The 24,168-nt window shown below is 54.7% G+C and overlaps 3 protein-coding genes across 3 annotated transcripts; 2 read left to right on the top strand and 1 right to left on the bottom strand.

Annotated features, from left to right (window-relative positions):
• Window positions 1-758: 758 nt before the first annotated feature.
• Window positions 759-4,276, top strand: LAMTOR2 (late endosomal/lysosomal adaptor, MAPK and MTOR activator 2). The gene is made up of 4 exons (XM_061185906.1): window positions 759-945; window positions 1,241-1,403; window positions 3,761-3,850; window positions 4,087-4,276. Exons 1-4 carry the CDS (start codon window positions 878-880, stop codon window positions 4,141-4,143), a joined length of 378 nt encoding a protein of 125 aa, XP_061041889.1. The 5' UTR covers window positions 759-877; the 3' UTR covers window positions 4,144-4,276.
• A 1,161-nt stretch (window positions 4,277-5,437) lies between these two features.
• RAB25 (RAB25, member RAS oncogene family) lies at window positions 5,438-12,189 on the top strand. Its single transcript, XM_061185904.1, has 5 exons — window positions 5,438-5,731; window positions 8,744-8,939; window positions 10,539-10,732; window positions 11,390-11,470; window positions 11,851-12,189. Exons 1-5 carry the CDS (start codon window positions 5,689-5,691, stop codon window positions 11,961-11,963), a joined length of 627 nt encoding a protein of 208 aa, XP_061041887.1. The 5' UTR covers window positions 5,438-5,688; the 3' UTR covers window positions 11,964-12,189.
• Window positions 12,190-17,548: 5,359 nt separating this feature from the next.
• MEX3A (mex-3 RNA binding family member A) lies at window positions 17,549-22,835 on the bottom strand. Its single transcript, XM_061185903.1, has 2 exons — window positions 22,382-22,835; window positions 17,549-18,767 (listed from the first exon to the last, which is right to left on the bottom strand). Exons 1-2 carry the CDS (start codon window positions 22,833-22,835, stop codon window positions 17,659-17,661), a joined length of 1,563 nt encoding a protein of 520 aa, XP_061041886.1. The 3' UTR covers window positions 17,549-17,658.
• Between the last annotated feature and the right edge of the window lie 1,333 nt (window positions 22,836-24,168).

The following is a 24,168-nucleotide window of genomic DNA, read 5'->3' as shown; positions in this document are numbered from 1 at the left end:
TGCTGGGCTGCGGCCCCCGAGGGGTTCGGGGCGGAGGCGGGGCGTGTCTGTCACTGCGGGACGGGGGCCGAACTAGCTCGCCCAAGCCGAGCTGAGGTCCACCCGGGCCCAAAGCTGCCCCCGCCCCTCCGCGGGTTAAGTCCCGCTCCGGGACAAAGGACTTTCTGTGTCGCCGCTTTATCTCCGTTCCCTGTGATAACTGGTCTTTCTCGGGCAGCCCAAATTCTTTCCAGGCCTGACCCCTCTCCCGACTTTGAGGTTGAATTTTCCCACTTCTGGATGTCCACCTAAAACCTTGTCTCTAGGATTGACTTTATTCCCCTGAGAGTAGTGGCCTGCACGAAGTCTATTAAGTACAGTTCTAGAGACCTGAATTTTGCCTGCGTGGCCCTTCTGAGCCTTGGTTTCCTCAATACTATCTATCGCCTCATCTCACAGAACTGTGCATAATGTAGAAATTTGCTTTGAAAAGTAACCAAAGGTGTGCCGGACAAATATAGGGATTTTATTTTCTTTTAACTACTGAATCGTGAATTGTCAAGCGGATATGACTTTTCTCTGCCCGAGGGGGTTAAATGTCCTTCCAGTACTGCCTCTGTTCTTTTTCTCCCGCTCTTTTCCCCCATAACCGCGTGGTCGCACTGGAAAAGCGAACTGTAGTTCCCAGGGTGCCTCGCGAAATCGCAAAGAACTACAATTCCCAGGGCACCCCGCGGTGGGGCGGGGTTGAGTCAGAACCACAAAGCCAGGCCAGGAAACTACAACTCCCAGGGCGTTCCGGAGCAGGGCAGCTGGACTACGGGAAGCGGCAGGCGGAGGGCAGTAGTAGGAAACTCGGGGATCTGGGTGCAAAAGCCCAGGGATAGGAGCCGCAGGCATGCTGCGTCCCAAGGCTTTGACCCAGGTGCTAAGCCAGGCCAACACTGGAGGCGTCCAGAGCACCCTGTGAGTGCGGACCGAGAACCCGAGTGGCGAGCACTGGCGTGGGGCAGCGCGCGACTCTCCGAGGGAGGGGTGGAGAAGGGAGGAGGTGGCAGAGGGGGCAGCAGCTAGGTGAACCGGCCGGAGGGCCCCTCTCGAAAAGAGAAACCGACGTACTGGGTGCTCGGGGCATGTTCTAGCACACACTCAGCCCAGACGCTTGCTTTCTAGAAGGGCCAGTGGCGGGAGTTAGGATGGGCGCCCAGGCGTTTGACTCCCCGTCCTGAGCACGTTGATATCCCTCCTGATCCTTCGCCAGGCTGCTGAATAACGAGGGATCTCTGTTGGCCTACTCCGGTTACGGGGATACGGACGCCCGGGTCACCGCTGCCATCGCCAGTAACATCTGGGCGGCCTACGACCGGAACGGGAACCAAGCGTTTAATGAAGACAATCTCAAATTCATCCTCATGGACTGCATGGTATGGAGAAGGGAGCCACTTCCTCTTTCTCTAAGGGTATCCCCAAGGGGCGACCTGGACCCCATCCTGGATGGTTAGAGGGGCAGGGACAGGATCTCTGGAAGATTACTAAGAGTCGGTCTGCAGCAGCATTTATAATAGGCAGGACCCTATGCATCAAGTGGTGATGAGAAAGGAGTCCTGGACCTGAGGTCTGGCTGGGGTTCTGGTCTCAGCCAGCCACTTATCATTTGTGGAACCTTGGGTAAGTCACTTAACCTCTCTGAGCTTTCTTACCACACCTCCAAGGTGAAAACAATAATCCCCATCACCACACCATGCACACAGGGTTGTTGGGATCAAATGAGAGGATGGATATAAACTGTAGAGTGATATGCAGACACAAAGTGTTGTCATCTGAGATTCACAGACTCAGAAGCATGGCAGAGTCTCCAGACCCTAGTCCAATCCCTTCAGTTTACAGAGAAACACGATGCAGTCCAGAAAGGGGCAGTGGCCATTAGACTGTGAACTTCTTGAAAACAGAAGCTGTCTCATTCACCTTTCTATCTGTTCAGTCAACAAATTTTTAGATCCCTGCAGTGTTCTCAGGACTGGGGAAAAAGTAGCAAACAAGACAGACAGAAACTACAGCCCTAATGCAGCTTACAGTCTTACATATGCCTTAAATTAAGTAAAACATGTATGTTCGTAAAATAAGTTCGTAAATATGTTTTGTAACATATGTATGTAAGTATAAAAAGTAGTATGTTAGGTATTGAAAATGCTGTGGAGAAAAAGCAAAAAGGAAGTGAGATAGAGAGGATGTTTGTGTCAAGGACTATCTCACTGAAAAGGTGACATCTCATCAAAGATCTAAAAGATCTAAAGGAAGTTGGCAAGCCATGTGGCTGTCTGGGTTAAGAACATTTCTTTTCTTTTTTTTTTTTAATTAATTTATTTATTTTTGGCTGCGTTGGATCTTCGTTGCTGCGCTTTCTCTAGTTGCAGTGAGAGGGGGCTACTCTTTGTTGCGGTGCACGGGCTTCTCACTGCAGTGGCTTCTCTTCTTGCAGAACACAGGCTCTAGGCACTCAGGCTTCAGTAGTTGTGGCACGCGGGCTCAGTAGTTGTGGCTCGTGGGCTTTAGAGCACAGGCTCAGTAGTTGTGGCTCGCGGGCTTAGTTGCTCTGCAGCATGTGGGATCTTCCTGGACCAGGGCTCAAACCTGTGTCCCCTGCATTGGCAGGTGGATTCTTAACAACTGCGCCACCATGGAAGTCCAAGAACATTTCTGATAGAACAGTAAGTGCAAACGCCCTGAGGCAGAATGATGCCTGGTCAGAGATCAACAAAGTTGAAGTGGCTGGAGTAGCATGAGAATGGGAGAGGTTAGTAGATGAGGCACCCAGAGAGGCAGGGGGTGCAGCACCTGGTTCCAAGCACACAGTGGATGCTTAGTGAAAGTTTGCTGAACCAAATTGAAAAGGCCCCAACAGTGAACTCTCCAGGAAGGATTTCCACTGTAACTCAGCCACCGACCTCTTCCTCACTCCCTCCTTAACCAAGGATGCCAGTTCCACTGATGATTCCTAGGGTGCCTACCCTAGAGCTGGTGCTATAAGGGTGATAGCTTTCAAATGTTCTGACCACAACCCAGCCATAAGAAATATATTTTAAGTCGGAGTCCAGTAAAACGAAAGTTTCATGAAACAGTACTTCCCTTACTATATGCAATATACTTCATTTCTCTTCTTTTTTTTTGGCCGCGCCGCACAGCTTGTGGGATCTTAGTTCCCCGACTAGGGATTGAACCTGGGCTCCAGCAGTGATAGCGCCGAGTCCTAACCACTGGACCGGGGAATTCCCCTTCTTTTTCTTTTAATGCTGATCAACTTCTTAATTGATCTGGGGTCGGTTAACCCTGGGGCCAAACCTACAGTTTGCAAAACATTACCTTGGGAAGTGAGGAGAAGTATAAGTTGGGTTATTGCTCTCCCCTTACCATAATGATAATAACTGTATAATAAACCATAATAATAATATCACCCATCTGGACAGCCCTTTGCAGATACAAAACTCCTTCCTGTGTATTAGCATCCTCACCAACTGGAGTGAGGTACAGGTTACAGAAAGAGTAACTGAGCTTCTGGGAGATTGAGTTTCCCAGGGCAACTTGGTTAGTAGGTGGCTGTGCTGAGGCTGGAATGGCCTCAGAACTTCACGTCCAGGTCTGTGGCCAAAGTCCCCCAGCAGAAGCTCCTGCTGTGCCCAGGACATGGAAGGAAGATACAATCTCTCTCAAGAAGAGCCCATGGGGAAAGAGGGGGCAAAGGGTACAAGCAGAACATCACATCCCCTGATATCACCCCCACCAGGAGGGCCGTGTAGCCATCACTCGAGTGGCCAACCTTCTACTGTGCATGTATGCCAAGGAGACTGTTGGCTTCGGAATGCTCAAGGCCAAGGTGTGTATGTGCCCATCCCTGTAAAACCCTGGGCCCAGCCTTCATGCTCCATCATTGTGTCCACTCCCATCCCCACCACCTTCCCGGAGTCGTTCTCCTGTCACCCAGTCCATGTCTGGTGTGGGCTAACACTGGAGGCTGGGGGCTGGGGGCTCGGCATTAGGAGTAGACCTGAATTTAAGATCCCTCTAGTGGCAGGCCTTGTGTGGGACTGGTTTCTCCTCCCTTTCTCGCAGGCCCAGGCCTTGGTGCAGTACCTGGAGGAGCCTCTCACCCAAGTAGCAGCATCGTAATGACTGTTGGTGGAAGCAGGGGTTCAGAAAAGAGAGATGACCATTTGGAGGGGCAGGGCCCCCTGGGGAAGCCTTCCTGGATGTGGAGGGTTGGGGGGACTTTGTTCTTCCCAAGAATAAACTTCAACTCCTGTCTTGTGTCTTGGCTGCTTTCTTGGTTGGGGGGAATCAGAGGAGATAGGAAGGAGCAGGGATTGCTTATAAGGTTCTTCATGTTTTGCAAGTGAGTGGCTTTTCACTCACTCCTTCTCCACAACCTCCAACACCAAAAGGTTATTGGCAGTGGTGCCTCAGGTCCCTTGGCCTCTCCAGTGGTGTGACCTCACCTGGCCGCTGCCACTCAGAGAAGAATCTTACCCACCTGTTGGCAAAACCTTGAGAGTGAGCTGAGAGGAACAAGGGGCTGGTGGGGGTCATGCTGGACAGAGAGAAAACAGGGCGTGGGAGTTCAGTGTCCTTCAGTCCTGAAGTCCCTTGGGGGGCACCTTTTCTACTCGGGGTTGGGAGGGTGCCCCCTAGCGGCCTACAAGGGCCACCCCTTCCCTCTTCTCCAGGCATTCACAAGCTCACACAGACCCTCTCCAGATCAGGAAGCCCTTTGCAGACAGGAGGGCTTTGCTCTGAAACCTCAGGTCCTGGTGAAGGAGTAGAAAAGATCCAGAAGTCCTGTCCCTACACTCAGACCCCTCACCTCATCTGCTGTTTCTGCCCCAGGTCTCCCCCTATCCAGTATCCTTAGAACAAGGCTGGACGGGGAGCTACCAGCCCCTTTCCTAGTGCTGTAGGAAGGGACCCATCCCAGGCAAGCAGGTAGGTTGCAAGTTCCAGCTCCACCCAGGATGAGAAACTGCCCATCCCAGGCCCTGGGCTGTCAGGGAGCGGCAGAAGTTGCTATATCTAAGATGCACCTCCCAGAGCTCTGCACTGCAGCAGGGTGACCCCAGCCCCTCCTCACAACAGCCCTTCCTCTTGTGCCCCCAGTTACACCTCACCACAGGCTCTGCAGAAAAGCGGGAGGCCGAGTAGCTTCCTGCTCCCCAAGGGGCTATTTCTCACTCACTGGTGGCTGGGCCCCCCATGGCCACAGGTCCCAGGAACCTAGCAACGCGCATTCCGTCCTCTCAGCTGGTTCTGTGAAGGTCCTGTCCCTGTCCCAGCTGCCCCCATTGTCACTCCCTTGAGCCTGCTCGCCTGCTTGCGGGAGCCCAGGCTGAGAGCAGACACCCAACCTGTCTAACCTGTCTGACGTCATTGTCTCTCCACCCACCTGGGCCCCAGGTCTCCAGCCACTCACTGTTCCTGTTCTCAGCTTCCGTCCTCTCAGCTTCCTTACAGCACCGCCACCTGCGAGAGCTGAGCCCCCCTAGGCCCTGGCTAGCCTGAAGTCGGCCCTCGATCCCTCTGGCTGCAGAAGTCTCTTTACTCCCGATGAGAGGAAGGGCGGATCCAGGTCTCTTGAGAGCTGAGGGTTGAGGGCATTGAGCCAACGCATAGACCCGTCACCTCTGCCCTCGAAGACACTTGTGTCCTCCATGCGGAGCCAAGATGGGGAACAGAAACGAGGAAGATTATAACTTTGTCTTCAAGGGTGAGTCGGGGTCCGTAGGGAAAGAGGAACGCCTGAGAGAGACCCAGGAAGAGCACAGCAGAGCCAGAGGCCCCTTCCTGTTTTTTAATCACTTAGCAGGACCTACCTCCTAGGGCTCATCATTCCTTTGGATAAGAAAGAAAGCCTGAGGAGTGGGGGAGGGTCTGTTTACTGGTGCAAAAGTCCTGGAGCTGCCAGAATGCTCTAGTAAATAATGCTGATCACCCCTTAATGGTGCCAAGTTAGGCTCCTCTGCCCTGTTCCCAATGGAAGCCCAAACCCCTAGGAATAGTCAGCCACTGCAGCACCAGAGATGGAGGATTCCCTCCTGAGAAGAAGGGGAAACAAGCCGACTTAAGAGGAAGAAAGTCACCTTTCTAGGCAGCTGTACAGGAAAGGAGAGATAGGATAGATCTATCCTGTCATAGCGCTGGAGAAAGCCATAGGGAAGATGTAATGATTGGGAGAAGGGTCTAATAGAACCTGGAGGACTCCCAGCGCCAGGGCTTTGTCTGTCTGCCCCTTGGCAGACCCCTTGGGCTCAAATACCAGGAACTGGCTTCAACTTGGCTGTCCCTGGAAGTCCGCATGTATCTTTCCTGCTCCTTTATCTTGCCCCTGTGTTTGGCCAGTCTAGTGTTCCCCACCCCCACCTGCACACCTCCTTCAGGGCAGGGTGGACCAGCTGCCCTATGCTTCCCCGTCCAGCCACCCCACCCCACTGCCTCTCCCAGCCTCGGCTCCGCCCTCACTTGAGCTGGGACTCTCAGTCGACCAGGGCTTGGGGAACCTGTACTCCCAGCATCTTTCCCAGGAAGGGAGACAGAGTAAGGATTAGCAGTAGACTGGGGCGATACTACTCCTATCGTTTATTGAACCCTTGCTATGTGCCAGCCACTGGCTCATTAATCACCATAACAACCCAAAAATTATCTTTCATTTTGAAAACATGAGTTCAGATCTCAGCCCTGCCATTTACGAGTTATTACAGGTTGGGGTCACTAGAAGCAGACACTGAGAAATGTGGGGTGTAAGATGTTTTTTGTGGCTCAACAGCAGTGAAAGGAAGAGGCAGGACGCAGGATTGGGCAGAGGGAGAAGTCACACTGCAAGGCAAGATCACAAAGCCTTGGCCAAGGGCAGGCAGCTCTGGGTTCCCCTCTCCTTGCTCGGGCGCTGCGTGCAGGCTGCCCAGGAAAGGTATGACCTCAGATGAGGCTGCCCTGTGCATCAGAAGCAGATGCTGAAGGAGCCAACAGCTGAAGGCTGTGTGCTGACTGCACTCCCTGCGGCTGGGGGCAAGTCCTTCCTAGAAGGCTCATCTGAGCAGCACAGCTCGTGTTTACCACACTAGCTGTGCCATCTTGTGCAAATCATTTAACCCCCCTGTAAAAATGGGGTGATACTAATAATGGTACTTGCCTTATGGCATTGTTGTGAGGATTAAATGAGTTAATATGTGTAAAGCCTTCAGGATGGTGCCTGGCACACAGTAGGAGCTCAATAAATGTTAACCATTAGTATCTCCATTTTACAGATGAGGATGAGACACAGAGCAAATAGCTTACAAAAGGTCCCTAAGTCAGTACTCAAACCCAAGTCTGTCTGACTCCAAAGCCCTTGCCCTGAGCCCCTTTGGGGCCTGAGGATAGCGCTCAGAGCACACCCACTGGGAGGGATGAGATGGGGATGAGGTTCCCAGTAGGGGAGAGGCAGGAACACACACACACACACACACACACACACACACACGTCCATACAACCTCTTATCCACACACACCCATATAGCTCCCAGCTCTTTCCTGCACTAAACGAATAAGGAATTTTTTAAGTTGGAGGGGGCCTTTATAGGTTTTATAAACAGGGAAACTGAGACCCAGAAAAGGTGAGCCACTTGTTCAGGGTCACACAGCTAGTCAGAGGCTGAGTGGGGACCAGCACCCAGAATATGTGGTGTCCAGTCCTGGGGTGCCTGCCTGCCTTTCCAGAACCACCCTGGGTAGCTCAGGGCCAGTGCGATTATGAGCTGTACTTACATCAGCCCCACATTTTAACCCCAGCCCCCAACTCACCCATGGTGGGTAAGGCTGGGCCCTGGATGCTGCCCTCCAGCCTAAAGGCTCTTCACGGCCCCGCTGGTGGATCCTTGTCCCTGAACACCTAAAGGTAAAAGCACTGGCCTACCAACAACAATAACGACAGTAACAGTTTTGCACACTCACTATATCCTGGGCAATATCTCATTTACTTCTTGCAACAATCCATAAGATAGATACTATTGTTATTACCGCTTTTTCATAAGAAGAAGGTCAGAGAGGATAATAGCTTGCTGAAGGACACACATAGCTGGTCCCACACCCAGTCCCATGGTCTTAACCATACAAGACTGCCCCCTCTTGGGGACAACTGGATCCTAACTTCTTGTACACATACGTCCATACCTTTCCCCCACCCACAGACGTGTCACCTGCCAAACTTTCTCCTCACCCACACTTCTGTTCACACCTCTGCTCCCCACGCAGACACACACAAACCTCCCACTTGTCCTTCCAGCTCGTATACATAGAAACACGCACAATGCTCTCATACGCCCCCACCCAGAAATGTGCAACCTCCCCCCAGGCCCCTACCCTCCCTCTTACCTCACAACCCTGAATGCCAATACCCACAAACAGCCCATAGACGTCACTCCAACCTCCCCCCAGGCCCCTACCCTCCCTCTTACCTCACAACCCTGAATGCCAATACCCACAAACAGCCCATAGACGTCACTCCATCACCGTATTCGCAGGTTGACTCTGCAGCCAGGTCACAACAGACCAGGCCTAGAACTCTTAAACGGCCTGTTTCAAACTCTCAGCCCTTCTGCCCCCGGATGGATGCATTCATGTAGAGTTGCAGACCCTAGCCTCTGCCAGGAGACCTGGCTCCCTCCTCAGTTTTCTGAGCTCAGCTCCCCTTTTCGGATGGGCAGACCCTCCAAGCTCAGCCCTTATCTCTCCACTCCTTCAGTGGTGCTGATCGGCGAGTCAGGCGTGGGGAAGACCAATCTGCTATCCCGATTCACTCGCAATGAGTTCAGCCACGACAGCCGTACCACCATCGGGGTTGAGTTCTCCACCCGCACTGTCATGCTGGGCACCGCCGCTGTCAAGGCTCAGATCTGGGACACGGCTGGCCTGGAGCGGTACCGAGCCATCACCTCGGCGTGAGCTGGGGCTGGGGCTGGGGGTCTCCTGGGGCGCGGGGGTGCTGGGGAAGTCAGGGCATACCTCTGGAGGAGAGGTGGAGGAGGAGGAGGAGGCAAGGACACTCAGCAGTAAGTTCCCTGAATGGGACCACGGGCCACTGCGGCCCGAGTCAGGAGACGTGAGTACTGTGAGCTACGAACAGTCTGAGACAGGCTGCAGTGATGCTGACTGCTGGAACTAAACACAAGGGTCATGGCCACCACTTACTTAAGTCTTTGCTATGTGCCCAGGAAGGTACAAGGCACTTTACATTGGGCATTTTATGGAATCTTCAAAGTACCACAGGAGTAAGGTGCTATCATTAATTCCTCTTTAAATACGAGAAGTTTGAGTCTCAAGCAGGTGAAATCAGGGTGCTGCTGGGATGGGGGCAGGTTCCGCGATCAAGAGCACCCTTTCACTTCTGCACAGTGCTTTGCACTTGGCAGCCTTCACTGTCTAACCACAAGGTGAAGGGCTGGACCCCTCAGCTGCATTTTACAAAGACTCAGAGGACACAGAGGAACGTAGGTCTCCTGACAGCAGACACAGAGTTATCTCCCAGGCAGTGTTAGGCCAAAGGTGGTGTGTGTGTGTGTGTGTGTGTGTGTGTTGTGGGGGACAGCACAGGAGTCAGGGGCTTTGTTTATACATACGCATTACTCTTGGACTGGTCACCTGATTCTTTTTTTAAAACGTTTATTTTATTTATTTATTTTTGGCTGTGTTGGGTCTTCGTTGCTGCACGTGGACTTTCTCTAGTTGCGGTGAGCGGGGGCTACTCTTCATTGCGGTGTGCGGGCTTCTGGTTGTGGTGGCTTCTCTTGTTGCGGAGCACGGGCTCTAGGCGCGAGGGCTTCAGTAGTTGCGGCTCACGGGCTCTAGAGTGCAGGCTCAGTAGTTGTGGCACACGGGCTTAGTTGCTCCACGGCACGTGGGATCTTCCCGGACCAGGGCTCAAACCCGTGTCCCCTGCATTGGCAGGAGGATTCTTAACCACTGCGCCACCAGAGAAGTCCTGGTCACCTGACTCTTACGAGCCTCAGTTGACTCTTCAATAAAATGGGAGTAATTAGATACCACCAGTCCGAAGAAGCTCCATCTAACTCCAAGAGTGAGACTGGATGCTTGCAAGGATGCCTCAGATGATAGGGGAGATTTAGCTAGTCCTAGAAAGATGGCCATGAGAGAGAAGACACTGTGGGTCAAGATCTTAGAGGTGGGACATCTAGGAGGCTGTCTTGACCAGAGCCCTGGTATACATTGGTGAATAGCAGGGGCTAAAATCAGAAAAAAAAGACCTGGAGAAGCAGAAGGGCTAGGAAGGAGGAGGGAGCCAGTGGTTTTGGAGAAGGGAGGTGAGTCTTCGGAGGCTCCAAGACCAGTATCCCTGGAGGGCGCTCAGCTTCAGACATGGGAGCTTTGGGCTGCCCTGTGCGGTTTGGGTCTCTGGACTCTAGTTTTCATATTCCCCATCTCTGGTACTCATCTCTGGCTTTTGGCTTGAGGGCTCTGCTCTGAGGCTGGGCCTGATGGCCCTGACCTTGCCTCTGTCCACCCCACTACCCCCCACCCAGGTACTATCGTGGTGCGGTGGGGGCCCTACTGGTGTTTGACCTAACCAAGCACCAGACCTATGCCGTGGTGGAGCGCTGGCTGAAGGAGCTCTACGACCACGCCGAGGCCACAATCATCGTCATGCTCGTTGGTAACAAGAGTGACCTCAGCCAGGCCCGAGAGGTGCCTACTGACGAGGCCCGCATGTTCGCTGGTGAGAGCCCACCATGACCCAGCCTGACCCCTCCAGTCCTGCCAACGCAATCCCAGATCCCACCTCCCCAGCCCCTGCTCCCACCGTAGGGCTCCGGCCTGGACGTCCTCCACACGATCCCCTACCTCTATCCCATCTTCCTCAGAATCTCCTAGACCCTCCCCTCTGTGACCCTGTGTCCCTCTTTATGTCCCACCACTTGCCCTGAGATTGTCTTTATGGGCAATTATTCATAGTTGGTTTTAGGACAGCCCACCCTGCGATGCTCAGAGATCTTAAGTGTAGCAGGTGGGCTCCCCTTGACCACCTGCAGTCACACTTTCCCCAGGCTTTCTGGGGTTTAGAGGCAGCAAGATACAGTGGTCAAGGGTGTAGGCTGTGGAGTCCCATGGCCCAGCTTCACATCTCTTGGCCAATGACTAGCTGTGGGACACCAAGCAAGTTCTTTATTCATTCTCTCTGTTTCTGGGCTTCAGTTTCCTCTTCTATAAGAAAGGGATAGTATTCAAACCTACCTCACAGGTTGTTTTAAGTATTATATGAGCTACACATACCAAGGGTTTAGTGCATAGCAAATGTACATGGTAAACATGAAGTAAATATTATTATTATCGCGTTGGCCCTCCACAGCTAATGGTGTGCTTCCTTTCCTGTCAGAAAACAATGGGCTGCTATTCTTGGAGACCTCGGCCCTGGATTCCACCAACGTTGAGCTGGCCTTTGAGACTGTCCTCAAAGGTAGAGCCCCTGCCATTCGGCAGGCACCCCATCCCATCCGTGAGCCTTCTGTGGACAGTGTGAGGAACGCAGACACCCAGCCCTCGCCCGCCCCAGCTGATTCCTCAGCTCCTCTGTGGGCCCCCAGCCTTCTCAGAGCCTCCCTAGTATGCCCCCCACCCCCTCAGCTGGAGCTTAGGGAAAGAAGCAGAAGGCCACACTTACCAGGGAGCTGAGTCTTAGCCCTTCTCCACCCACGTAAGTAGAAGGGACCCAGGTGCCCAAACTCCTCTTCCTTCTAGCAAAACCCACGGTGTTCAGAAAGGGGCACGTAGAGCGTGTATGCAGAGGGCGGGCTCTAAATCTTCATCTGACCTGACCACTGCCCTCTGCCCTCACAGAGATCTTCGCCAAGGTGTCCAAGCAGAGGCAGAACAGCACCCGGACCAATGCCCTCACCCTGGGCAGTGAGCCGGGCCCTGGTGAGAAGAGGGCCTGTTGCATCAGCCTCTGACCTGCCCCCGCTGGCGCTCTGGTGTCCCCCATTCCCACCCCAGATCCAGGAGCTTTCCCTGCCCTGTGGTTCCAGATGTCAGAGTGGCCGGTCCTTGTTCACAGCCCCTTGTTCACAGCAGAGCTCTAAGGTCTTCACGCGCCGCCCCTCCTCCCCACATATCTCTATTATCGGTCACCCCCTCACAGACTAGTGCCCCCCAATAAAGCTGTGTTTTGTATCAAGACCTGGCCATCCTGCTGCTTCCTGGTGCCTCCCCTTCATCTCTGGCCCAGTTCCCCTTCCCCTCCCCCTCCCTCCATCCTCCCCACCATACACTGCCCCCCAGGGCCAGCTGCCTCTGGAGTCCTGTGGTCCGGGGACAGTGCCAAGGGGGTGGGAGGGGGAGGGGCCCGCCCTACCCTCTGCCAACCCCCAGGGCAGGTAGGGGAGGGAGGACAGCATGGCAGATAGGGGGTATCTGGAAGGCGAGACAAAAGGAAACCATCGGCGGGTACCATCTGGTGCCCAGGGCCCTGGTGCCAAGAACTGAGGGCACTCCGATGCCAGGGGTGAGGGGAGGAGGCGGGGGAGTTGTTTGAGAGAAGGGGGAGTCAGGGCTAGCCCTGTCTGTGTGTGCTGGGGAAGGGGTTTTAAGCCTGGGAGGTGGAGGGTCTAAGTCTTCCATCCAGGTTTGTGCCTGACCCCGAAGAAGAGGGGGTGTGGTGTGTAGGGATGGATTGAATCTGGCGGGAATGAGCGGAGAGAGTCGGGCTCTCAGCTCTCTGCCCCTTCTCCATCGAGTCCACGAGCTGGCTGTCCAGGGAGGGTCGAGGTCACCCAGCCTCGCCTTCCCCTGTTCTGCAGGGCAGAGTGGAAAGAGGTCTGCTGGCACCCCCAAGGAATAGAAGGCGGTAAATGGGGAGAAAAAAGAGAGGTTGAGCACTTGGAGACGCAAGTAGGGAGCTGTGGAGAGCAGACAGGAGCCATCCACTTCCTGCAAGGTGAGCAGGGTCACCCAGAATCACACCAGAGAAAACCCCACTCACCCCAAGGTGGTTCAGACTCACATGCAGAGAAAGAAGCCGGAGCCTTAAGTAATAATACTTTTAATAAAATTAAGTTCTTAATAGCACATTTAATACATTAACCCTCCCCCTTCTTGGTTTCTCTGTGTTTTGTGCAACATCACTTTGACTTGATTATTCATGGGTCCGTTTTATTCCCGCCTTTATTTTGCTTTTGAAACGTTTTTCCTTGGTGGATTTGTAACGTGTCTTCACTAGATGCCTCAAATTAAGTCTGACCACAATCCTACTCTACTTTCTACAGTGGAGAGACCACTCCCCCTGCCCCAGGGCTGTCTCCCCCCACCCACCCTACCCCACCCGTACCCTCGAGCGGGGAAGGGGAAGCCCTCCCCACCCCAGACGCTACCTTCCCAAACTAGCGGGGTTTCTAGGACAAAAAGAGCAGGGGGGATTATCTGTCCCTAGGTGGGGTGAGAAGAGTAAACTGGGGAGAGGGAGATGTGTGTTTGGGGTCTAGGGCCAGGGAGGGGCATGACAGTCATTGGTGTCATGGAGCAGGCTCTTCTTGCCAAGAGCCAAGGGGCCTCCACACCCCCTTGGGTAGGAGGGAGGGGCCCGACCTGATTGCAAGCTGGGGTTGGTAGAAGGCAAGTGCTTAAAAAACGAGTTGATTTCTCACAAGCAAAAGCCAAGCTCCCCAGTTTTCTGTGGGGAGGGTGACGTGCCCTGGGGCCAGGGCACAGTGGAGGACCCCTACCTGAACACTTACAGATGGAGGTGGACTAGAACAGAGCATTAGGGTCAGGGTCACCCAAAGTCGCTGCTGCCTGCCCTCCCCCTGCCTTTGTACCCTTGGGGACCAGTTCTCCCAGGCCTTTAAGGACAGCATCTCTGCTCTACCCCAGTGGGTGGGAAGTCCTTCTTGGAATCTAACTTCTATGAGATGATAAAGCACTTTTGCAAAGCTGTAAAGCACAGTGCAGCTTTAAAGGAGAACGATTATTGAGTTGGTTCCTCCACCTGCTGGCATGCAGGTCAGAAGCTAAGTAGAATATTGGGTGGGAACAAGGAAAGGGGACAGACTACCCCCTCAGTCCCCTTGAAGCTCTGAGAAAGAAGCGTGAGCATGTGTGTCTGTTGGTGAAATGACCTACCAGGCTCTTGAGTCAATCTGAGGTGGAGTGGATTGAGGTTATACTTCAAGAAGGACTTCCTCAGTTAGGCCTGGGAGAAGTTGCCTCAGGAGGGTTGGAGCTGGGCAGTCTCCACCCTCCCAGAGAACCCCAAGAGGACACATTCGGAGTAAGGGCTGCCCAACAGACAGGGAAGGCCAGGATGGCCAGGCCCTCAGGTACTGGGGTGCAGAGCAGGGGTGCAGGTGAATGTGCTCTCCCTCCTCTGCTGTCCCTAGCCCAGCCCTCCTCTGGTTGAAATGACCACTGTTCATCCTTTCAAAGACCCTGGGAACTGAGCCCCTCATCTATTTGTCCTATAATTTAAAAATCCAAGGATTCTCAGAATCAACCCCAGCAGACTGGAAGGAAGCTCCTAACCTTACCTAGCAACCTGCTCCCACCCTGATATCTGAAGATGGAGCGGCTCAGGGTGGACTCAGCCACTTCCCTCCTCTATTTTCCTTTTCGTTATGACTTTTATACATTCTACTGGACCCAGGGGCCCTCAATGCTACTAAACTTTAAGCTATCTGAATATCATCTACTAAGTAACTAGTAATTCTTTCTCTTTTTCTCTAGGATTATATGAAATAAATTTGAATTATTATTATTATTATAATTATTATTTTGTAGTATTCTTTTCTTTTAAACCCCTCGGTTTCTTTCTTTTTCTTCTCTCTCTCTCATTTTTGGTTAAAAAAACAAACAAACAAAAAAAACTATTTCTCTTAAATCTCACACCTCTCTGAGGGTTCCCGGAGGCCTGCTAGGCCTCAGTTCTGGACTTGCCCTTCTCACTCGCCCCTGGGACAGGGCAGGGGAAGGGGGGGACACCCCAGGATCCTCAGTCCTCAGTCCTCCAGCTTCTTCCTTTCTCCTTAATCCCTTTCTTTGTTTGGCTCTGCCGGCTCCCCCCGGGGGGGAGGGGTAGAGGGGAGGGGGAGCCCCGGGAGTGAAATCCAATCTACTTGCAGGGCCCCAGAGGGACCAAGTTCCCCTAGCCCCTGTCTCCACGATCCATCCCAGGATGCTCCCCCGGAAAAGCAAATGACATTCCTCCCCAAAAAAAAAGTGGGGGGAAAAAGGAACGTAAACCCGAACATATATTAAAAACACTTTTTTAAGATTTAACTCTGAATACAAATGTATTTTTTTTTCCTCTCCCTACATATATTCTAAACCTTCTAAAGTTTTTTTATTTTTTTTAAGGATCACTTTATCATAAAATAAAATATCCTTTTCATATAATAAATTACCTAATAAAAAGTCTTTTTTTTCATATTAGCCCAGGTTCTTTGCTACATTTATACGGTAATAAACGCCTTTATTAAAATAGAATATTAAATTATAAAGAACTGTTTTTTTTTTTTTTTTTTTGCTATTTTTGTTTTCTCTCCTCTGTGTTGGTCACCTATCTCGCTCCCTCTCACGCTCTCTTTCTCTCCTCTATCTTGTCTCTCACTATGTGTTTTGCGTTTGTTTCTAGGTTTGGCTCAATTAGTAAGAGTGGGATTGAATTTTCCGAGCCCCCTAGTGTAACAGTCTTCTGCCTTTGTGGGTAGAGTGGAGAGGGGGAGGGGGATCGACAGACAGACATCCCATCTTCCCACCCCCCCTCCCCACCCCCCCTCGGCGACCGAGGGGTGCCCATTTGGTTTGGTTTCTATTGTACAGACATCTCAGGATGGCTCACATTGGCGGGAAGGAGGGAAGTTGTCACAGGTCAGTGTTCCTGGCTGTGACCTCCTTCCGCTCCCCTCCCTGGCTGGTGGTCTGGAGGGGAAGGCTGAGGAGAGGTGAGTTAATTCACAACAGGAGGAAGGAGAGGAGGAAATCCCCTCTGTACCCCCATCCCTGCACCCCCTCTCCATCCAGGAAGAATGGGACTCCGGAGCTTAAGTGCTCAGAGATCACTTAGAAGAGTCCCACCTTACTATATACAAGAATCTCCTAGGACCCCCGCGGGACTCCCATCCCCCATCCTCTCCTGGCCCGGCCAGCGGAACCCAGGAGGGCGGGAGGCTGGTGGCTGCCCCAGATGAGCAGTAGGGAAGCAGCAAAGGGGGTGCAAGGCCTAAAATCATACATGATTCTCAGAACAGGCCCTGCTGTACCCCAATCCTGCTTGGCTCTGGATTGACCCCTCTCTGAAGACCTGGTCTCTCTCCTCACCCACAAAGAGTGAGTAAGAGACTTCATGATTAACGTGCTAATAAGGGTTCACTGTCAGGTCCAGAGAGGGGCGCATGGAGTGGGCACTGCAGGGGAGGAGGAGCAGCCCCTCCCCCCAGCAGCCTCTCCTATGGCCTCAGGCCCTTTCCTGCTCAAAACTGCAGACACACTACCCTGGCTCTCCCCCTCCCACCACCAGAAAATCCAGCCCAAGAACTGTTCCCTAAATGTAATGCCCCAAGATGATAAAGGTGGAGGTTTGACCCTTTATGTAACCCAGTATTGGTCCCCTTCTCAAATTTTCACTGAGAACAGGGATACATTCCATCAAGAATTTGAGGTGTTTCTTTGGAGGAGTACGAGAGAGGGCCTCCGGATGCCAGAAGAGGAATTAGGGGGGACCATCAAATTGTTCTTCCCCCTACTTCTCCCCAGGGGGATGGTGTCCCCAAAGCTGGGCTGGAAGGAGCAGGAGGGAGGGGGGAAAAGGGAAGAAAGAGAAAGAGCAAGACAGGGCTGGTTGTGACAGCCAGCCAGGGGAAGCAAAGAGGAGAGTTGGGGGAGAGAACAAAGGAGTGAGGAAAACCCAAAGGGAAGAAAGATGGGGAGGAGAGAGTGGAGGGAAAAGCTGCAAGGGGCAGAGAGGAGCACCCCCTCTCCAGATTCCTCTAGCCCAGCTTTGTGGGGATAGATGAGTTCTGAGCCATTTATTGGTTGACATACTTCCTCCCCTTCCCCCTTAGAAAATCTATCCCGACTTCCAAAAGGGCCCCAACCCCCTTATACTGCTGGAAACCCAGGAACAGATTCCCAAACAGGATATGGCGGTGGAGGGTCTAAAGGGTCGGTGGAGGGTCTAAAGGGTCGTGGTTGGAGGTCAGAGGTCAGGACCAGAGGGCTTGGGGATTGTTAGAGCACCTCTAGATACAGATGGTAATTCTCCCTCTCCCTTTCCCCATCCCCTCCACAGAGGAAAGGGTAGTGTGACACACATAAGGGTAGGTGGAGAGGGGGTCAGGATACCTTAGCGGCCACCTCTGGCAAAACAAAAGTTTCTCTTAGCTGCTTCCAGACTGAAGGGTGTGTTGAGGTATCAGAGTTGTAACTCTAGTAAAATTTCCGGCCTGGCCCCCTCCCAACCTTTCCAGGACAGGGTGACCAGAGGCTCTGAAAGTGGTCCACCCTCCAGCCACCATCGCCTCCCCTCCCCCCTCCCCAGAGAGCGAGTATCTCTAAGCACCTTGCCCCTCAAATCACTGATTTCCAAAAGGCCCTAGTGGAACACAGCTCCAAGAAGGGCCCCTGGGGAGTGGCCCCAGGAGGCAAGGGGCAGGGGGCTTAGGAAAATATTCGGATGGCTTGCGTGGCTGTGATGTGGCAGACGGGACACTCCGGGTCCGTCCTCTCGCAGATGCGTACTGCACACTCCATGCAGAACAGGTTGTGTCCGCAGGGCACGAGTGCGGCAGTCACCTCACTCTCGAAGCACACCATGCAATCCCGCCCGCCGCCGGGGCTCCGCAGGCCGCCCCCCCCAAGTTTAGAGAAGCCCTGGAGCGGCTCTCCCGGCGGGCGTCTCGGGAGTCCTGCCAGCTCAGGCCCCGCAGAGGCGGCAGGAGAGCGGTGCGCGCCCGGGGGCCCAGCGCGGGCCTTGGCGGAAGAGGAGGAGGAGGAAGAGGCGGAAGAGAAGAGCACCGAGGTGGGCGTGGCGTTCTCCTGGCCCGCCCAGAGAGGGGGGCTAGTCTCCGCCACCCCGTAGTACACGTCCTGCTTGCCCACGCCGTAGCCCGGAAACAGGTACCCTCCGTAGCCAAAGTCCCCTCCCTGCTCGCCCAGGCGCGGGGCCTCAAAACCAGAGTCCACTCCACACTCTCCGATGCAGCCCAGACTGTTCTGCCTGAAGGTGGAGAGGGGCTTGCAGCCAGGCGGGTGCACCCGCCAGGCCTCGGAGTAGCGGCTATCAAGCGCGGCGTCGGGGCTCCCGGCCAGGAAGTCGTTTTCATTGTTGTACTCGAGGATCTTGCCTGTGCGGACCGCGATGTGCGTCTCGATCTCCTCGCGCGCACGCTCCACGTTGCCCGGGGCACCGGTGATCTCGAACACCGGGTCGCGGTCCCGGCTTGGCGTGATAATGTACGTGTTGGTCTGCTGCTGGATGCGTTTGATGGTTGCCCCCTTGGGGCCCACCACCAGCCCCACCACGCGGTAGGGCACCCGCACACGAATAGTCACTTGGCCGGGCAGAGCAGGCGCCACGCCAAAGGCGGCGCCCGACTTGTTGCGGGAGGCCCGGATCATGGAGAAGTGCTCAGCTGCTGAGATGATTTCGCGTCGGGCTGTGGCCACGTCCTCCCGCCGCCCGGTCACCATGAACACTGGCTCCTCGCCTCGCACCGGCGTCTTGATGTAGGTGTTGGTCTTGGCCCTCAGAGCCTTAATCTTGCAGCCTGGGACAGGTAGTTAAGGGAAGAGAGAAAGAAACTCACCGGCCAAGAAGGTTTGTACTGAGTCCAACAAGCTCCTGCTCCTACTCAGATACTCAGCCCCCCAGGAACCTCTGTCTACCCTTTGAACCCCGCCCCCCCAATCCACCCTAACCAGAACAATTCACTCATCGTATCTTAAATCTACCCAACGTCTCTATCAACCACAGATCGCCAAATGTCCCAACTTTCCCTTGAATTCCATTCAGGACCTCCAAATTCATGCACTCTTTGAAATCCTGAAATAATCACTGACCCTCCAGACAAGGTGCTAACCTCAAACCTACTCACTAACTCCTCTCCAACCACGAGCCGTTCCCACAATTTCTCTACTGATTTCTGGCTACTCAAACTTACAAATCACTTAATCACCCCACCCTGCCCTGGAAATGCAATCTACAATCCGTCACTGACCTTGATCTTTCCTCAGAACTGCAATGGACCCAGCAACCCACAATCTACTCCTCACTTGATCTCCATGCCTTAAAAGTGTCCTCCAGTCTACTCTGGGACCACTGACCCCCAGCTGCTCCCATGCCTTCCACCCATTAGTGTCTCTCAGTGGGTCCCAAATTCTTAGCAAGTTTTCAGCAACTAGTGGAGTGTGGGAGACTGGGAAGGGTCTGAGAATCAGAGTTTCAAGAGGGAAAGGAGGATAATGATGTGTAGCGCCTGACCCCATGGACACTCCTGCCACCCTGTCCCCTGGGGGCAGGAGAGCCAAGATGGGCTGGGGGCTGAGTAGGGTGGGGAAGAAGGTGTTCTGGACCTGTACTCTTGCTTTGAAGAAGGAGTGGGTTCAAGGTGGGAGGTTGGGAAGAGAGGCAGAAAGAGAAAGGAGAAAGGCTCAGACAAAGAGAGACAAAGAGGGAGAAGGGGAAAGAGAAAAGTGAGGGAGGTTGGGATGGCCACACTGCAGTTTAAAGGTGGCAGACCTTGATGGCTGAGTGGACAAGCCTCTCTCCTCCTCTCCCACTTCCCTCTCCCTGCCCCTACCTAGCTTCACACAGAACCTCAGAGACTCACATGCTTTCTCGAAGCACACATGCTACGTGTGTGAGTTTGCGTGTGCGCACACACACACACAGACCTAGGAGCCGTGATCCAGTGTGCCTTTATCTAAGTGATACTTGTGGTGCAAACCTAATGTACACTTTCACATACTTTTCTGTCCCATACACACAGATTCCCTGCGTTTCAACCTTTCATCCATCCCACTCTTCCATCCCCATCATCCCCAGCACACAAGCAGCACATTCCTATACACACCTGCCCACAACTTTGGTCCCCATTCACATTTAGACACGTTCACACCCCTCTCCAGATACACATTCACCATTCCCTTCCTCACTCCCCAACCAACGCCAGTGGTCCTAGTTTTCTGATTCTGCCCCAACCCTCCAACCACAGGCCTGGGGTGAGCTCATCTTTTTTTCCCTCTCCTTCCTCCACTCCAGATGGCTTCTTCTCCAGATTGGCATGTGGGAGGAGAGAGTGGGTTGGGGGCAGCTCTCCTCACCTTCAAGAGACCTCAGGAAGGAGAATTTGCTCCTCCCTTTTTGTCTTCAGACCTCTTGGCAGCTGAGAAGTCCTACCTGTTGTCAAGCCCACATCTTTGCTGCTTTAATGTCAGTCAGTAAATGACTGTTCTATTTGTGAGGCATGGAGGGTTAAGGAACAGTGAAGCCCCTTCTCCTACAACTTCTAATCGCATGGCATCTGATAGGCATCGGCGTTCTGGCTCTAAGTTTTGGGCCCATAAACTTACGCGAGAGCTAGGTGTCTTTAGGGATTGGAGTTGGGGTGAGGAGGACAGGCCGGGTATAAAACTAAGGAGAAAAGCTAGAGGCCTGGAGGTGCAGAACTGGTGGTGGACCTCGTCCTGGGTTTCACAACCCTGAAGAAGCATCTCTTGAAGGGAAGACCCTGTTGGCTTCACCTTCCTAGAGGTCAAATAGAGGAGCACGGACACTGCAGCAGGAGGAGGGAGGTTAGACAAGAGAAAGGACTTCCATTTACTTAAGGAATGAGGGAGAGGCTTATCTTCTCTGAATAGGAGAAATCCCCCTACTTTTATGAGAGACAGGCCCATCTGATGCGGAGGCAGAAGAGGAAAGAATGACTCCATGAAATTCCGGGGCCTCCCAAGACCACCCCCGCACCCAAGAAAAGATATCAGTGTCCCCACCCAATACCAGGGCTCTGGGTCCCTAGTTTCTGGCAACAAGAGGAAATCCAACTTTTAAAACCAGAAATCTCAAGAGATGGAGTACCCAGGAGGATGAGGGCTATGCCTGGGAGTGGCATCTTCCCCTCCTCCATTCTGGATCTCCCTGCAAAATCCCCCCAACCCCCCACACTTCTGGTAGATGAGGTGAGATGTGGAGTAGGGGCCCTCCTGGCTTGCCTCCCCTCTTCCCCGGCCAGCAGCCGGCCTCCTCCCTCACTCCCAGCCGGAATGCAGCTCCTCTATTGTTCCCCACTGTGGGACAGCTCCTCCCCTGCTCCTCCCCCACCCCACACCTCCCCAGCCCAGCCCCCTTGCAATTTCCAAATCCCACCCCCCAACTCCCCTTTGGGAAACTGGGAGAGGGAAGGGTCCCCAGGATCCCGTCTGCTCAATCTGGACCCTCACCAACACTCCCACCCCCACCCGCCCAGGGATGCTGGAGCGGAGGAGGGTGTGGTATCAGACATACTACACTGTATTAATTCTACACCCACACCCCCCTCCCCCCAACAACACACCCAGACACATGCCCTCCACCAGATCTCCAGGTGAAGGTTTCTTAGCCCCCAGCATGCCCTCACCCACTCTGTCCTACTCTCTCACTACCAGAGACCCCTCTCCAGGCCTCTGGCCCCTTGCCGTGGCCAGCCCAGAACAAAAGCCTGAGAGGGAGGAGGAGAGGTCCACACCAGGACGTGGCACTTCATTGGAGGCGCCCCTTCCAAAACCCCATAGACCATTCAACTTTGGTGTGTGGGTGACCACAGGACTCCCTCCTCCCAGCAGCCCCCCTTTCCCACCTCACCCCCAGGCTGGGACCCTCCCATGAGCCACACCCCCTTCCATTCCTACACTCAGCCCAACAAAGAGATAGATACTCAGTCTGGCTTCCCAGGCCAGGTCTCCCCCAAAGTCTGTAACTCCAGGCGGCTGGGGGTCCCAGGGGTGCCCCCTCCCCAAAACCACTAGCAAATGCCGGAGTTGGGGCTTCTGAGTAACTCTTTGCACATTCCACCAGTTTTTCTGTCTACGAGTGGACACCCCCTCCGGACAGCCTCCCCGGATTGGAAGACCGATCCCCCTCCCTTTTCCCTCTCTCCACGAGAGGATATTTCTTTGTCTAAGGGCAGAGCCCTGGGGGAGGAAGGATCTGGAGAACAGTCCCGACTGGGGGGGTGGGGGTAGCAGGGAACTTTGTGGCACTTGGAAATCAGGGTAGGGGGCGGGTCCCCCTTTGTGGGGAAGGGACAGAGCCAGAGGCGGCAAGAAGGGAGGAAATGAACTTTCCGTGGTAGGGATGGCGTGCCCCCCACTCCAATCCCTCTCCGCGGTCCCGGCGCCCGCTTACCTTGCCTGCCCACGATCTCGGCCACGTGCTCGGAGGTGGGCACGGGTACACACTCGGTGGTGTTGCTGCTGCCCTTCAGGCGCAGCTCGGCCTCTTTGTAGAGAGCGCAGAGCTTGGCGTCGCTGGCCCCTTTGGGGGCGGTGGGGGGTTGGGGCGTCTGCGCCGCGGGGGCCGCCGTCGGGGCTGCCGGGGGCGCCGCGGGCGGCGGCGGCGGGGCCGGCTGCGGGGGGGCGGCCGGCTGCGCGGGGGCGCCGCCCCCCCCACCTCCCCCGTCCTCGCCCGCCGTGGGGGCGGGGGGCTCCCCCAAACCCAGGAGGCAGAGTTGATCGAGAGCCAGCTGAAGGGCGCGCTCGTCTTCCAGCAGCCCTCGGTCCTTAGCGCTTCCCCCGAAACATCCTAGTTCTCCAAAGCCCCCATTTCTTTCCATTATTCCAGATACCACTAGACTAGGCATGGCGAAACAAAAGCTGGGGGAGAGAGAGAGAGGGAGAGAGAGAGAGAGAGAGAGAGGTGGTGGAAGGGAAAAGAGGAGAGAGGAGGGGAGGGGAGAGGAGAGGAGGGGGGTGTGTGGGGAGGGGGGAACAAAGAACTGGGGAGGGGGGAAGAAAGAGAGATAGAAAGATAGACCCTCCCCCTAAGCCCCCCTCCCCAAACACCCTGTAACCCGACTCCCCTCGCCCCAGCCCCCAGGGTGGGGGTGGGGGGAAAGAGAAGCAAAACCAAGAAAGCAGATCTCCTCTCCTCTCCGGGGGTGACGGGGGGCGGGGGGCTGCGGGATCTCTGCCCCCACCCCTCCCGCCTCGGTCCCGGGAGTCTCTAGACCCCACCGTCCAGACGCCCGCCTTAGGCTCCCGCACCGAGCCCCAGTCCAGGAGCGGCGCTCAGTGGCCCCCAATAGAGCCCAGCCCCTTCCAGCGCTCAAACTCTTTTGTTTTAAATGAACTGGATGGAGCAGCATGGAACTGACGGGAGGGGGGCGCGCCGGGGGCGCCCGGGGCATGCCGGGAGTTGTAGTTTCCCGCCCTCGGGGGCGCGGGGACGAATTCCTTGACCCGAGGAAGATATGGATGTGCCTTCGGTCTTTACCCGCGGCTGGGAGGCGAAGCTGGGGGTGGGATGGAAGTCAAGGTCCCTCATTTTTCCAAGAGGCGGGCACCAGGAGAGGAGTCAGTGTACAGAAACGGAACGTGTTGAAAAAAGGCTAATGGAATGTGCCCCTCTCCCAAGACGGGCTCCTTCCCGATCCGGGCTGGTCTTTGGTCCCTCTTTCTTATGGTAATGAGGTGGGGGCGAGAGGGCGGGGAGCGGTCCCGGCTGGGTCACTGCGGCTTTCTGTCGCTCTCTCTCTCTCTCTCGCTCTTTCTCCCCTCTTCCCCCTCCCTGCCGCGCTCCCTCTCCGCTCTCAGCTCCCCCCTCCCGCTCTCCCAGAGTCGATCCCGGCTCTGGGCCGCGGGGAGAGGTTCTCCGCAGAGCAGACAAAGCCCGCAGCCGCGATGCGGGGAGAACACGGCTCTGCGCGCTGGGGGGGCCGGGATGGGGTGCCGAGTTGGAGGGTGGGACCCCTTGGCAAAAGACGGGGTCCCCTCATCCCCAAGCGGCAAGCCATCCCCCCTCGTCCCCTCCCGCTCCCCCAGTCTCGGAGATCTGAGAGGCACCGACTGGGAGGTGAGTTAGTTAACATCCTTCTGATCAGTAGAGGGGAGCTGGGAGGGCTGTGGAGAGATGAAGTGAGGAGGATGAAGGGGTGGAGGGAGAGGAGAGAAGTGGGGGGACAGAGAGTGAGGAGG

This window comes from Eubalaena glacialis, chromosome 3, assembly GCF_028564815.1.
Source record: "Eubalaena glacialis isolate mEubGla1 chromosome 3, mEubGla1.1.hap2.+ XY, whole genome shotgun sequence".
Lineage (NCBI taxonomy): Eukaryota > Metazoa > Chordata > Mammalia > Artiodactyla > Balaenidae > Eubalaena > Eubalaena glacialis.
Note: the sequence above shows the minus strand (reverse complement) of the source record. Positions and strands in the feature narration are given on the sequence as shown.

What these genes read in the sequence shown, in the direction of transcription:
- LAMTOR2 (XM_061185906.1), top strand. Translation starts at nt 878, where the DNA reads ATGCTGCGTCCCAAGGCTTTGACCCAGGTGCTAAGCCAGGCCAACACT. An exon ending in TCATCCTCATGGACTGCATG is followed by an intron (nt 1,404 to 3,760) that starts GTATGGAGAAGG and finishes CACCCCCACCAG; the next exon opens with GAGGGCCGTGTAGCCATCAC. An exon ending in TCGGAATGCTCAAGGCCAAG is followed by an intron (nt 3,851 to 4,086) that starts GTGTGTATGTGC and finishes CCTTTCTCGCAG; the next exon opens with GCCCAGGCCTTGGTGCAGTA.
- RAB25 (XM_061185904.1), top strand. Translation starts at nt 5,689, where the DNA reads ATGGGGAACAGAAACGAGGAAGATTATAACTTTGTCTTCAAGG. An exon ending in TTATAACTTTGTCTTCAAGG is followed by an intron (nt 5,732 to 8,743) that starts GTGAGTCGGGGT and finishes CCACTCCTTCAG; the next exon opens with TGGTGCTGATCGGCGAGTCA. An exon ending in TACCGAGCCATCACCTCGGC is followed by an intron (nt 8,940 to 10,538) that starts GTGAGCTGGGGC and finishes CCCCCCACCCAG; the next exon opens with GTACTATCGTGGTGCGGTGG.
- MEX3A (XM_061185903.1), bottom strand. Translation starts at nt 22,835, where the DNA reads ATGCCTAGTCTAGTGGTATCTGGAATAATGGAAAGAAATGGGGGCTTT. An exon ending in CGAGATCGTGGGCAGGCAAG is followed by an intron (nt 18,768 to 22,381) that starts GTAAGCGGGCGC and finishes TACCTGTCCCAG; the next exon opens with GCTGCAAGATTAAGGCTCTG.